Here is a 14,607-nt window from a genome sequence, read left to right as displayed (position 1 = left end):
AGCTGAAAAGTTCCAGTCTTATTAATGTCTCCTCATACGGAAGCCGTTTCATACTCCTAATAATTTTTGTTGCCCTTTTCTGTACCTTTTCCAAGTCCAATATATCTTTTTTGAGATGCGGCGACCACATCTGCATGCAGTATTCAAGATGTGGGCGTACCACGGATTTATATGGAGGCAGTATGATATTTTCTGTCTTATTATCTGTCCCTTTCTTAATGATTCCCAACATTCTGTTCGCTTTTTTGACTGCCGCTGCACATTGAGTGGATGTTTTCAGAGAATTATCCACAATGACTCCAAGATCTCTTTCTTGAGTGGTAACAGCTAATTTAGACCCCATCATTGTATATGTATAGTTGGGATTATGTTTTCCAATGTGCGTTACTTTGCATTTATTAACATTGAATTTCATCTGCCATTTTGTTGCCCAGTCACCCAATTTTGAGAGATCCCTTTGAAGCTCTTCGCAGTCTGCTTGGGACTTAATTATCTTGTGTAGTTTTGTATCATCTGCAGATTTTGCCACTGTTTACCCCTTTTCCTATGAATGTGGATGAATGTGGTCCATTATGTCTTAATGAGAGATGCTAATGTGGACTCTGGATGTATCTAAGGCAGGTTCTCCTTAAAAGGAGTTCATCTGGTTATGTCATATGTAGTGCTGGCGCTTGTTGGAGTTTGATGGAACACACTTGTGCATCATGGTGTTGTGATGTCATGTTACCACATTGTGTCAATAGAGCCCCACTGCACTGAAATGATGTGAGATGGTGATGATTCATTGTCATTGGGAAGCTGCCTTGGTACCTGTTAACACGCCACAAGCTCAACTTGCAAGTGGATTATCTGAATAATATGAGGGCAATTCTGGAGGAAAATCAGATGGATCACAACCCTATATGGCTAGGACAATAGTTTGTATCCAAAGAATGAGTCACAATTAAGAATAAGTTTTGCTGGAGAGTAGAAAAAGGGGAGTAATTTCAGATTTCAAGAGCAAGATTTTAGCTGTATAATTATTATACCCTGGATATAACTGAGAAGGGTATCAGCTCCTTAACCTGCCTAACCCCAGGCCCTTAGGAGATTTTGCTAGCCCCCAGGACAGTCTTTAACATCTCAGCACTTTGTGTAGTCTAACAGGTGCCTTAGGTACCATGGTTACAAGCACCAAAACTGTGAAAGTATCATGAAGTAGAGAAATGGGTCTTTTCTAAATAGCTGTTCTTGACTTATTGAAATTCACCTTGTCCTGATTCACTAAACATAGACAATATATTATTTTCTTGATTTTTTTTTTTAAACACCACTTTAAATATGTTTACTGTTTTTAAATGGAAGCATAACTACTCACAGATATAAACAAAACACCTGTGTGAGAGTGTGGTGAGTTAACTGAGAAGAAAATTCTCAGGCTTTTCAGTTTCCTTTGGTGTTGCAGGCAGATTCATTCCCTCTGCCTAACTACCCCAACCCAGCCTCCTCCTTTCCTCTCTCTCTCCAATGTATGAACAAACGTTGTGCAATAAATCTTTATGTTCAGATGATGCCCTCTAGCGATGGTATTAGACAGTAAATGAGACTTGTGTCTTCAGCCTTGATCACGTGTTTCATTGTAGCCTAAAGACAAATTTGCTGTCCAGAGAGGTTCTGTTTTATCCCTGCTTTTAGAACAAAGGAGATACTATCAACATCCATCAGAGTTTATGGGAAAGGTAATAAATAAGATGCACCCCAAAGCTTAGCTTTTCACAGGAAACAGCCTCATGAATTTGCTGATCCCTTTCAGAGTTTGGCAGATGGCAGTGCTTATTGCCAGGTTCTCTACCTCATTATCATGAAGACTGCTCCTTTTAGGCTGTCTGCATTGTGCGTCTCATGTTACAGTAGAGGGAGTGTGTGAGTGTAGGTCAGCTGGCAGCAGTTTAAATGTGGTATTATCTGAGCAGGATAATGGTGGGGCTGGTGCAGCTCCATCAGTACTAGAGGAAGCCCAGACCAGTGGCTTGTCTGCACTAGTATTAGCCCCCAGGATGCTGCATCCGTGTCATGGGGAAAAAGCTCCATGTAGACAAAGCCTCAGACTTTCTCTACAGTAGTAGTTTTCAACCTGTGCTCTGCAGACCCCTGGGAGTCTGCAAACGATGCCTAAGATTTCCAAAGGGTCCGCACCTGTATTCAAAATTTTTTATAGGCCTGCAAATAAAAAAAAAGTGGTTGAAAACCATTGTTCTATACAGATTCCTGTAAACGGGATTAAATGCCATTTTGAAGACAGTAAGTCCCTGTCTTCACTACAGAAATCACCATGTTTAAACATCACTGTGCCCAAAGCATGTTATAACATGGTTTATGTTGGTGTGTCTAGACAGAAAATTCCTGTGATGATCATGTTCCAAAACTATTGATGAAATGCTGGCAACACTACAGTCAGTGGCAGAATTCCGATTGATTTTAATGGGGCCAGGATTTCACCCACTGTTTTAGCCTTGCTATTGTCCAGGGTTAGAGCATGGCTTTCTAGCATGGTTATAAGAGAGGTGAGAACAAATGAAGTTACCCCTATGTCCACACATGTTAGAACCATGTTTTAAAACCATGCCCGAGGCCTCCTTGGTGGGTAGCTGTGAGCATACTTTTGGCGAACGGGGCCGTTTGTAATGGAGTCCTGGCCACCCAGGAGCACTGACCTGTGCTAACTATGACAGTGTTCAGAAATGGTTGTCAAGCCTACCTTATACTGATGTGCAGGGAAATTAAGTAGGCAGAAAGGAAATGATTGTTTTCACTGAAAGTGGTATGTGCCAAGAGAATCAGACAATGGAAAACTATAACTGAAACTGATCTTTTAGCTCTCAAAGTATATTGACTTGGATATAGATGTATTTATCAGATCACCAATGTTTACGTAAAAGAAACCAGCAGCTAGAGTGAGAGTTTATGTATATTGAGAGTACTTTTTGGGAAGTGCGCTGTAAGTCATTTAGGACTATCTTGAACAAACAGCATTTCCTAGCAGACGATAAGCAAAATTTTTTGGTTTGAAGAGTGAGACATTCAGTTTACTAGTAACGCTGGTCAAAATGATGGGATATGTTCTGCTGTCAGTAACGCTGATATAAATCTAGAGAAACACCTATTGAAGCCAGTGGATTTACACCAGTGTAACTGTGATCAGAATTTGAGCCATTGTATATTTTTCCAAATAACTATTTCAGCATTTTTTTTTTTTTTACATTGTGGTTTGTCACAATTTCCTCAAAGTGATGTTGAGAAACACTTCATGTTGTTCCTTGTGAATCTGGACTTTGATTTAAGACTTAATAGTATTATGAATAAAACAACGGGGGCGGGGGGCGAAGAGGGGAGAGGTCCGAATAGTAATTTGAAGTGGATTTCATTTATATAGCAGACAGAGGGGAGGATTTCATGTTTGTAAGTATGCTGATTTGTAAGTATGTTGCTAGGTTACCAGAAAGCCTTACAGCCAGAAAATAGAGCTAAGGTGAATGTTGGATTTCTCCATGATTCTTGATATATCTGTTTTGTTTTTTACATATAATTAGTCAACCTCTTGAGGCAAAAATTACAGTTTTTTCATCTCTTTGGCTTTCAGCAAGCTAATTATTTTTTGTGTAACTGCCTTTGCTAATTATGCAGATGTACTTGTATCCCTGGGAGAAATAGATTTTCAGCATGAAAGAGCCAATAATTGCAGGCCTAGTCAGTTGCCATCTTCATATGGCGTCGCATGATGGTCTTTAATTGGATGTGGTATGGAGGGAGGCCCTTGAACATAAATGTAGATTTAATTTACTCTCATAAATCCCCCACTGTTCTGCTTTTCCTGGATTTAGGCCTAGAAGGGCTTGAACCAAAGCTTGTTGAAATCAGTGTTTTTCCATTGACTGCAATGGGCTTTGGATCATGCTCTAATTACACAGACTTCTAAATTCAAGTTTCAGAAAGGATCAGGTTAAGCGCACGATCAAGCAGTTACTAAAGGTAAATGATCAATATTACAATGTAGTCATTTTCTCCTGTTCAATTTGGAAATGGCGATCGTGTCATAAGCAAACGAAACTGTTGGTAACCAAAGTCTCTGATGCATAATTTTAAATCCTACTGATCATTACAAAATTCCAATCTGATATTGTTTGCCATTAAACACTGTGTTTTACAAATAAAGACTCCATACACCAAATCTTGAAGTCATCCTCAGAACCAGATAGGTCCACAGCGGTCCATGCGTGGAGGATAACCCCTTTTATTGTGTGACGGGGGCTGAGGTGGGTGGGTGCGTGCCCAGATATTCTCCTCTCCCTACCCCCAACGGGATCTCTGCTTGGACTGGGCACTTCATGGAGCAGGGCTCAGGGATGAGTAGGAGGTGAAGTAGGGGTGGTGCTGCTCTCTGTGGAAATCCAGGTGGGAGGTCTGACAGCTGGATGCTCTGAGCATCCAGTATCAGTGTGGCTACTTCCAGGAGACGGGGGGGCTAGCAGTGCAGCACCCATCCCTGCAGGTTGACACCTGTCTCTGTGCAGAACGCGGGGAATCCCTTTTAACTAATAAGTGGGGCATGCAAGAAAAACGTTTGTGGTCTTTCGACACTTTGCCGTAGGAGAAAGGAGTCAGTGTGAACCTTGCTCCTTCCTCAGGCAAAGTCCTCATGGATTTTGAAGGGAATTTTACCTGTAAGGATGGGGCTAAAAAACCCCTGGGATTTGAGGTCATACTTTGTGACCTGAATTGTTTACCCCATAGCTTTCCCTTAGCATAGCAGCTTAGAGTACTTTATACTAATAACACAAATCTCAAGCTGCTGCTTATTGATTTCTGTTTAGAAAGGGGCCCACTACACACACAGACTTTCATCATATAATAATGGCCTGCTTAATCCCCCTTCAAAGAAAAATATAATAATTTATTAATAATAAAACAACACCAATGATAACGAACACAATAAACCCATCCCAGCCAAAGGCCTGAGCAAAAAGATGAATTTTACTCTTGGATACTCTTAAGTGTTATTTACAGTGAAGGGGATGTTTAGTCTAATGTGGCCATACTAACACTTTGCATTAATCCTGTTTTGTTTCTCAGTTTGTTTGTAATGATCTTGAGACCTTGGAAGTGATTAGGTGAAAACTAGTAATTTTCTAGACTTTTCTCTGCCATTCCAGTCATAGACTATGGCCACTATGCTATATTGACATGATAGGGGAAGATTTGCTGTGCTGCAGTGTTTCTGCAGCTGTGATGATGTGTGTGTAGCAAGCCACTTACAAACAAGGAAATTACAAAATTGAAGGGGATGCTTTTTGTAATGTCTCAAGAGGACTGAACTAGCAAACACATTGTGTTTTCCTGGATTCACACTTCATTGCACGCTTAATTGTCTGTTTGGGTTTGTGTTCTATGCATCTCGCTGCCTTGGTGATGAAAAGTAAAATTAATTTAATTGAGCGAGCATTCGCTTGAAAAAGGAGAGAAAAGAAATAGATTCCTCCCTTTGGGACATTTAGAAGACAGTAAAGGTCCTTGTCATGCCCTCTTGAATGTATAAGGTGCTCTGATAAAACAATGCTGTCCCAGTCCAGGACTAGGGCTCCTAGGTGCTACAGATAGCTAATAGCACAATGTTGAGCATGGTCTACAAGACAAAAATGGATCCCTCAGGTTAGCTCTGCTAGTTTTCTAGAAAACTATCAGAAAAGTGGGCAGAAGTGATCTGGATTTTCTTTTTGACAAACATCCTACTGGATCCTGTTCTGATGTCATGACACTTTTAAAATAAAGAGGGAAGTGAAAGAACAGTCTCAGGAGGACAAATGTTGCTCAGCTGAGTGCAGAGTAGGCTTTTATTTTGGAATAGGGTAGCAGTTGTCGTCTGTGCTAGGTCACACAGAGAAGCCATTGGGGAGGGTGGAGAGTTTATTGGTGCTTTAAGTTACTGAGAGATGTACTGTAGGGCTGCTTTTAGAGCACAGTGCTCTTTATTAGCGTCTCAGGATCACTGCAGATTATGACTACTGGGAAAGGTAGGCATTCTGCTTAATGAACAAGCAAAAATAATGGAAATTGTCATTTATTCCTGTGAATCTGTTTGTGTTTTCATTTCTTTTTAACCTTAGAAAAGAAACCAATAGATTTTATTATTGAGACATTAGCACAATAAAGAAGAAAATTTAAAAAATAGGCTATAAGCATAGTGGTGTATAAACATCAAACATGATTGGGACATGCATCAATTATGTCTTAATGCAGATAAATTGAACAGGAGTGGAGGGAAAACATATATCTAAGAGAAAAACACCTAGTGAGAGAGGAAAATGACTGGTGGAATTTTTAGCTATCGTTCATAATTTGTGTGATATGTTTGAATATTTGTTGATGCTTTTGTTTCTTATCAGTAAGATGTTTGCTGTATCAGCTAAGGAAGATAATTTAAGTAAACAGATATTATTGAGACAGTCCCAGATCATTTGTACATTAACTCTGAAATGCAACTAAAGAAACAGACTGAATGGAGACGTCATTGGCTTTTCTGTAATTTAGTTTGTTTTTTGGCTAAGGTTCTATAGCAGGAAGGATGTCCAGTGAAGTCCGAAACAGTGAGGAATAGGGAGAAAATTAGGCAGAGGAACTTAATGATCTATTTCACTGTGGAGTATTAGTTTTCAGGATATGTATACGTGCTTACATGTCTTTTCATGATGCATTCCAATCCTGTGTTTTAATTTCAGCATTCGAGAGGACCCATTTATGTTAGCCATCTTGGTAAAACTGTCCTCTCTCCCCCTACTCATTCCCCCAAACCACTTGTTTTTCTGTTGAAAAATGTATTGGATCCTGGCTCTCTTGTGAGACGAAAGGTGATGCTTGTTTTTAACTGATTAAATATGAGAGAAGTTTACATGTAATTGTTGGTATCCGATGTGCTGAATAGAACGTGGCTGTGTATTGATGTTCTTGCTCTTGCTGAGTGATCTTTCTGACAGGTTTTTAATGTAATGATTTAGAAGGTGTGTGTTCATTAATTGAGGTAAGATTGATATTACAGATAATACTTTGCATTTCAGTAGCTCATTTCACCAAGGATCTCCTTGCCCTTTTAGAATACTACTACAATCCCATAACACACTTGTTAGATAAGTTAACATTGTTATACAAGTTTTCAGAGGGGAAAGAGGAGGTAAAGGAATGTGAAGTGACTTGTCTTTGATCACCCAGCAAGTTGGTGATGGAGCTGAGAATAGAGTCTCAGAAACCTGAGGATGCTCGTCCTTATGCTAACCACTAGACCGCATTCCCTCCCACAGTAGAGCACGGCTATTAATCTTTGCTGTATTGTGTGAAGTTGTCCTTTCATCATCCAAGTTCCTTTAATTTTGATTAGATAATAGAGATCTGAGAATGACACTTCATATAGTAAAAAGAAAAGGAGGACTTGTGGCACCTTAAAGACTAACAAATTTATTTGAGCATAAGCTTTCGTGAGCTACAGCTCACTTCATCGGATACATTCAGTGGAAAATACAATGGGGAGATTTATATACATAGAGAACATGAAACAATGGGTGTTACCATACACAGTGTAACGAGAGTGATCGGGTAAGGTGAGCTATTACCAGCAGGAGAGCGGGGAGGGGGGGAGGGGAACCTTTTGTAGTGATAATCAAGGTGGGCCATTTCCAGCAGTTGACAAGAACGTCTGAGGAACAGTGGGGGTGGGGGTGGGGGATGGAATAAACATGGGGAAATAGTTTTACTTTGTGTAATGACCCATCCACTCCCAGTCTTTATTCAAGCCTAAGTTAATTGTATCCAGTGTGCAAATTAATTCCAATTCAGCAGTCTCTCATTGGAGTCTGTTTTTGAAGTTTTTTTGTTGAAGAATTGCCACTTTTAGGTCTGTAATCGAGTGACCAAAGAGATTGAAGTGTTCTCCAACTGGTTTTTGAATGTTCTAATTCTTGACGTCTGATTTGTGTCCATTTATTCTTTTACGTAGTGACTGTCCACTTTGGCCAACGTACATGGCAGAGGGGCATTGCTGGCACATAATGGCATATATCACATTGGTAGATGCGCAGGTGAACGAGCCTCTGATAGTGTGGCTGATGTGATTAGGCCCTATGATGGTGTCCCCTGAATAGATATGTGGACACAGTTGGCAACGGGCTTTGTTGCAAGGATAGGTTCCTGGGTTAGTGGTTCTGATGTGTGGTATGTGGTTGCTGGTGAGTATTTGCTTCAGGTTGGGGGGCTGTCCGTAAGCAAGGACTGGCCTGTCTCCCAAGATCTGGGAGAGTGATGGGTCGTCCTTCAGGATAGGTTGTAGATCCTTGATGATGCGTTGGAGAGGTTTTAGTTGGGGGCTGAAGGTGATGGCTAGTGGCGTTCTGTTATTTTCTTTGTTGGGCCTGTCCTGTAGCAGGTGACTTCTGGGTACTCTTCTGGCTCTCAATCTGTTTCTTCACTTCAGCAGGTGGTTATTGTAGTTTTAAGAACGCTTGATAGAGATCTTGTAGGTATTTGTCTCTGTCTGAGGGGTTGGAGCAAATGCGGTTGTATTGTAGAGCTTGGCTGTAGACAGTGTATCATGTGTTGTGGTCTGGATGAAAGCTGGAGGCATGTAGGTAGGAATAGCGGTCAGTAGGTTTCCGGTATAGGGTGGTGTTTATGTGACCATCGCTTATTAGCACCGTAGTGTCCAGGAAGTGGATCTCTTGTGTGGACTGGTCCAGGCTGAGGTTGACGGTGGGATGGAAATTGTTGAAATCATGGTGGAATTCCTCAAGAGCTGCTTTTCCATGGGTCCAGATGATGAAGATGTCATCAATGTAGCACAAGTAGAGTGGGGGCATTAGGGGACGAGACCTGAGGAAGCGTTGTTCTAAGTCAGCCATAAAAATGTTGACATACTGTGGTGCCATGCAGGTACCCATAGCAGTGCCGCTGATTTGAAGGTATACATTGTCCCCAAATGTGGAATAGTTATGGGTGAAGACAAAGTCACAAAGTTCAGCCACCAGGTTAGCCCGTGACATTATCGGGGATACTGTTCCTGATGGCTTGTAGTCCATCTTTGTGTGGAATGTTGGTGTAGAGGGCTTCTACATCCATAGTGGCCAGGATGGTGTTTTCAGGAAGATCACCGATGGATTGTAGTTTCCTCAGGAAGTCAGTGGTGTCTCGAAGATAGCTGGGAGTGCTGGTAGCGTAGGGCCTGAGGAGGGAGACTACATAGCCAGACAATCCTGCTGTCAGGGTGCCAATGCCTGAGATGATGGGGCGTCCAGGATTTCCAGGTTTATGGATCTTGGGTAACAGATAGAATACCCCTGGTCGGAGTTCCAGGGGTGTGTCTGTGCAGATTTGTTCTTGTGCTTTTTCAGGGAGTTTCTTGAGCAAATGCTGTAGTTTCTTTTGGTAACCCTCAGTGGGATCAGAGGGTAATGGCTTGTAGAAAGTGGTGTTGGAGAGCTGCTTAGCAGCCTCTTGTTCATATTCCGACCTATTCATGATGACGACAGCACCTCCTTTGTCAGCCTTTTTGATTATGATGTCAGAGTTGTTTCTGAGGCTGTGGATCGCATTGTGTTTTCTGCACGGCTGAGGTTATGGGGCAAGTGATGCTGCTTTTGCATAATTTCAGCCAATGCATGTTGGCGGAAGCACTCTATGTAGAAGTCCAGTCTGTTGTTTCGTATTTTCCAAACATAGAATCTCCCTATTTGGATGGATTTAATGTAATGGAGAAATGGACATGTTCTATTTGTTGTATAAAGTAAACATATGTTTATTGTTATTAATTAAGCATGAATGATCTCTTCATGCTGGGGATTCTCTGGCTTTTAATGACCAGCTGACAGAGTTGAGGGCCTGAGGGGTCTTAGTCTAGCTGGTCTAATGTGTCAGGAAACGTCTGACCTAGAGGTCATCATTGATATTATGAACTGCGTAAATATAAAATGTTAGAAGAAAAATGACTGCTGGTATCTTCTGTTCTTATGGCATCTTTCTTCTGGATGGAACCCAAAGTGCTATGGACCCCAGTGGTCCCCTTGAGATCTTGAGAGGGGACCCTCTGCCTCTAGCCTTTCTCACATGGAAGGGTGAGTCTGAGCTGCTTCCATAGTGCTTATTCTCCCCATTGCTGGAACCTCTTTGAAAGACCAGGATCCCCTTGTGGGGAAGGGCTAGCCCAGGGGGCCATTGGCTGGGCAGACATCGGTTCTCCTCTTCCCCTGCAGTCCATTTTGTGGTCATAGAAAAAAATCAAGGCAACCTTCATCTGCCTGTGAAACTCTCCATTGGAGAGGTTTGGGGGGCATTCCTGCCAGTGCAACTGTGGTGGAGCCAGGGGGAGTGTATGTGGCGGTACAGGGCCTCTACATGCATGGCCTTGTGTGTCTGTCAGATCACCAAGGACCTTCAGGTCTTAGTGACCAAGTTGCTATATTTTCCAATAAGGGGAAAACCTTCCCCATCTGTCTCCAGGACAATTTAGGGAAACGCCACAGTTTTTTCATCCTTCCTATGAGATTGCCTTGGGAGGCTGTGATCTGGCCTTATGTATAGAGTGAATCACTAAAATGCAGCTATCTCTGGTGTAGAGTACAGGCTGCCTGATGAAGGTGTTCTATTTGCATTTACACTTCTGGGTTTTCCCAGCACGGCAGCAACCAAAGAGACCACAGGATTACTGTATAATATTATGAATTCTAACCATAATGAAACATCATAACATAATACGTTACTCACACGAAACATGTATAACCAAAGAAAAAGGATATTGAGCAACACCTTGTACTGTCTGAAGTTCAGAAACTTACAGTAGATTTCAGGGTTTGCTTGGTTAAAGGTCAGGCCCAAATGTTTTGGGCACAGGATTGAAGCATGGTCCTTGTGATTGAGATGCTGGGGATCTAGGTTCAGTTCCTAGTTCTGCCATGAATTCTCTCTGTGGCCCTTAGATAAATCAATCACTTTACTTTAGTTCCCCATCTATAAAATGGGGCTAATACTTCCCTATCTAACAGGAGTGACCCAGAGGACTGTTCCCTCATTTATAGTTCTGAGATGCTCAGATACTACAATGTTGCAGGCCATAAAGAATCTAGATGGGCAGTGTGTGATCTTAGCCAAAAGCAATAGTGCAATATTCACTTCAGCCCTTAGGGAGGTGAGTTTAGCGCAATGTGGTCTAATGGCGTAAGCACAGGTCTGTGAGTTCTTGAGTTTTAATCTGCACTCTGTCACTTTGGACAAGTCACTTGGCCTCTCGGCCTCCATTCCCTCACCTGTAAAGTGGGGTTAATGTTTTCCTATCCCATGGGGTGTAGCAAAGACTGACTACTGAATGTTTGGAACCTACTTTGAAAACAAACCTTGTTCTGTAAGTTAAGTATTATTAAGGAGAGAGAGGCGGTGTTCGCCTTTAGCTGTTCAGGTAGGGTCCCTGTTGTTAGTTGTATTTTATTTGTGTTGAATTTTATTTTTAATGGGTTATTTTAGCACTACCTTGAAAAACAGAAAGAGAGAGGACTCCTATTCCTCCTGTCTTCCTCTGTTCTGTTGTCATTAAACCAGGTCTGCAGGCCTGTGGACCCAGCACTTCTCTGACCTCCCATTAATTGTTAAGGGCCTCTTGTCAGGTTTTTTGGTGTTCTTGACTGGCAAATATAAAAGGACAAAGTTAACATTTAAAATACTTGTAGGTCATCCTTAAGTGTAAACCGGTGAGGCCTCTTCCCTCAGTGAAAGAAAGATTAATGCTCAAAACTCCCATTAACTTTGATGGAGGTTGCAACCATAAATTTCTTGCACACCTAGAGATGAATAGACCCTTTAGTATGCAAAACCTCCCTGTATTAAAGGAACTTTCCTTGGTGATGTGAGGCCGTTCAGTGGATGTGGTAAGGGACATGTGAGACAGGGAATGAGTATCAAAAGGGAATATGTAAATACCATGAACACCATTTCTTGAATCTTATACAGCCTGCTTTCAAGTGATATTGAAATGTAAAAAAAAAAAGAAATATAGGGAATTTATTAAATGTTAAGCCTACCAGGTGACCATTATGCCAATCAGGTAATGGAATCCTTATTGAATGATGTAAACTAATGCTGCAGTGGGACCTACAAACATACCCTATCTCTTAGTGGAAGCTGGTGATACTGAGAGAGGAGAGGCACATGCAGCAGTGTTGTTATTTCTCTGGGTCAGGTCTCTTTTTTCTCCTGCCCTTTTTCTTTTTGTCCCACTCTGAGGTTTGTGGTGATCACAGAAAAACAGACACTGTCCATCATGCTAGTTTTGGACCAGCCATCTGGTATCTTCTCTACTCTGCTGCCTGCCTCCTTCAGGAAGAATTAGGGTCAGAGCTGCTACAGCATTAATTCCAATGACATTTCCTATGAAAGTGCCAGTTGTAAATCTGATACTTCTGATCTAATATCGTTGACATTTATTACACATTACATCCTCTGAGGGCAAATTTGGTAACGGAATGGTACTTTGAATATTCTTCCCTCCTATTTACCGAATCGTAGGCTTCCCAAAGATCCCTGCCAATTACAGCAACAACATTAAAGCACTAATGAAGAAGGCATTGTATGTAAGGTTAAGTGCATTGACAACTGTAAATTGGCCTTTTAATTTTCAGACATTCAAGAATAGGGTTATGAATCATTGAAGAATTCTGAATGAAGGCTGATGTAAAAAAAATGGCAGTTGCAGAACTGTCATCAAAATTAATTTCTATAAAGTTCTGTGGTAAAATATTGTCCCTTGTAAATGCTCAATTTTCAGAGCTGCAGATGAAAAAATGCACACACAGATTATGTACATGTATTTCTATACGTGAATTTTTGATAATTTAGGCCACTGTTCTTTTACAAAAAGTGCTAAAATGATAAATCTTGAATAATAATTTGCATTTACATAGCACAGAAAGCATGCTACATGCTTTAAGCATTAGTGTCCCCAACTGATAGACAGTGAACCTTATGCACAGAGAGGTGCATTCACTTATCCAAGGTTATACAGTGAGCCCATGATCTCCTATTCCCATCCCTTTGCTTATTTTACTATCCCCAGTAAAAATCCAGTAGATCACAGCTGTGCCTCTTCATACACTTCTCACTTGTTTTCTTCCTCATGAGGCACACAGCTACCCTTCAGTCTACCCCAGTAAAGTGATATATCTGGAAGGATATACTTTTACATGTAAAGGCACAGTAGCATTTAAAAGTACCTAAGGTCATGCAGGCACTAAAGTCTAATGGGCTGATCCCACTGGGATGCAAGAACCCCTAATTTCTGATAGTGCTGGTTCTGTCACTGATGCTCTTTGATGCAGCTTGGACAGGGCACAGTGCTTCTCTCAACTTCAGTTTCTCCATCTTTCAAGTGGGGGTAATGGTTCATATTTACCCATTTCTTTCGCTGTTGTGAAGCTTAATTTGATCATGTGTTTACATCTTCAAAGCGCTCAGAAGTGCCTGGACTGTAAGTGTTTCAGGGTAGGGCCTTGACGTTTGGTCAGAAAAGCACCGTGCACGTTTATGGAGCTGTATAAAGTGTTCTCACTGCAGGAAACTTTGTACTAGACCGCCAAATATATTCTCTTCTCTTGGAGAACGAGCTAGGAGAACCGTTTGGGGATCTCTGTTTGACTCCGGTCAAGGTAGTGGTGACTGAAAGTTATCTCCCAATAGCTTTGTGTGACTCAAGCTGACGGTCTTGGTCCAGTTCTACTGAATAGAGTCCTTCTCACAGAACCCACCATCACAGATGGAATTAATTAGCACCATTATTGGCAGCCTCTGTCGTCGCCAAGGGGTGTACGGGACATAGCTGAAGTATTCTCACACCTCAGGAGGTGCTCTTTGGTGAATATGAAACTCCTCCATGGTAATAGAATGTTCTTTGTTCATCTTGGTGATTTATTTTCGGATGAGGCACATCACAAGTGAAAGGCGCTTAGGTGGTGTAATTAGCAGCCTCAGATGAGGAATACACAGACAATAGGACAGCAAGGGAGCAGCAGGTAGGGATTCAGGTGCAATGCCAGCAGTGTGAGTGGTGGCATGCACAGCCTGCTCTGGTAGTAGACTGCCTGGCTCTATGCTGTTGTGCCCATGAGTATTCAAGTACCAAAACAGAATAGTGCATTATGACAAGCAGTGCCCATAATCATGTACATTTATTCCTGTGTCTGGACTAAAGAATAAATCCTAGACTTTCAAAGAAGCTGAGTGCAAATGCGTTCAGATTTAAAGTGCCTCTCTTTTATTTAGCCATTTCACATACTAAAATCAAAGACCCATTAGAATATTTAATCAGTTCCCCAGAGAAACAGGCTACATACACCAGTAGGTGACAATCCAGTATTAACTGATACTGTCGGACAAATGCCCTCACTTGCACCCCAGCACACTTGTTGGTGTCACTGATATTAGGGTCTCCTTTTTCCCCCCAATAGCATTTAGGAGGCAAATTCTGCTCTGTTACATCATATGTGCAAGCAGAGAAACTCCACTGTCAGCATATGGTCCCTGCCTGGCACTGCATTGCCCTGCTTAGACTTT

The 14,607-nt window shown here is 41.6% G+C and overlaps 1 protein-coding gene across 35 annotated transcripts in view; it reads left to right on the top strand.

The window, feature by feature from the left end:
• The window catches only part of CLASP1 (cytoplasmic linker associated protein 1), a 265,289-nt gene that overhangs the window by 81,958 nt on the left and 168,724 nt on the right, over window positions 1-14,607 (top strand). The window contains exon 1 of one of the 35 annotated variants that reach the window (XM_074967110.1): window positions 6,017-6,047. The exons of the other annotated variants lie outside the window; for them this stretch is intronic. Within the exon in view, the coding sequence (XP_074823211.1) occupies window positions 6,032-6,047 (16 nt within the window). The 5' untranslated portion in view covers window positions 6,017-6,031. Of the gene's footprint in view, window positions 1-6,016; window positions 6,048-14,607 lie in introns of those variants that run through there. 35 annotated transcript variants of the gene reach the window in all.

The sequence above is a fragment of the Natator depressus genome, chromosome 11 (assembly GCF_965152275.1).
Source record: "Natator depressus isolate rNatDep1 chromosome 11, rNatDep2.hap1, whole genome shotgun sequence".
Taxonomy (NCBI): Eukaryota; Metazoa; Chordata; order Testudines; family Cheloniidae; genus Natator; species Natator depressus.
The sequence above is the reverse complement of the archived record's forward strand: the minus strand, read 5'-3'. Positions and strand labels throughout refer to the sequence as shown.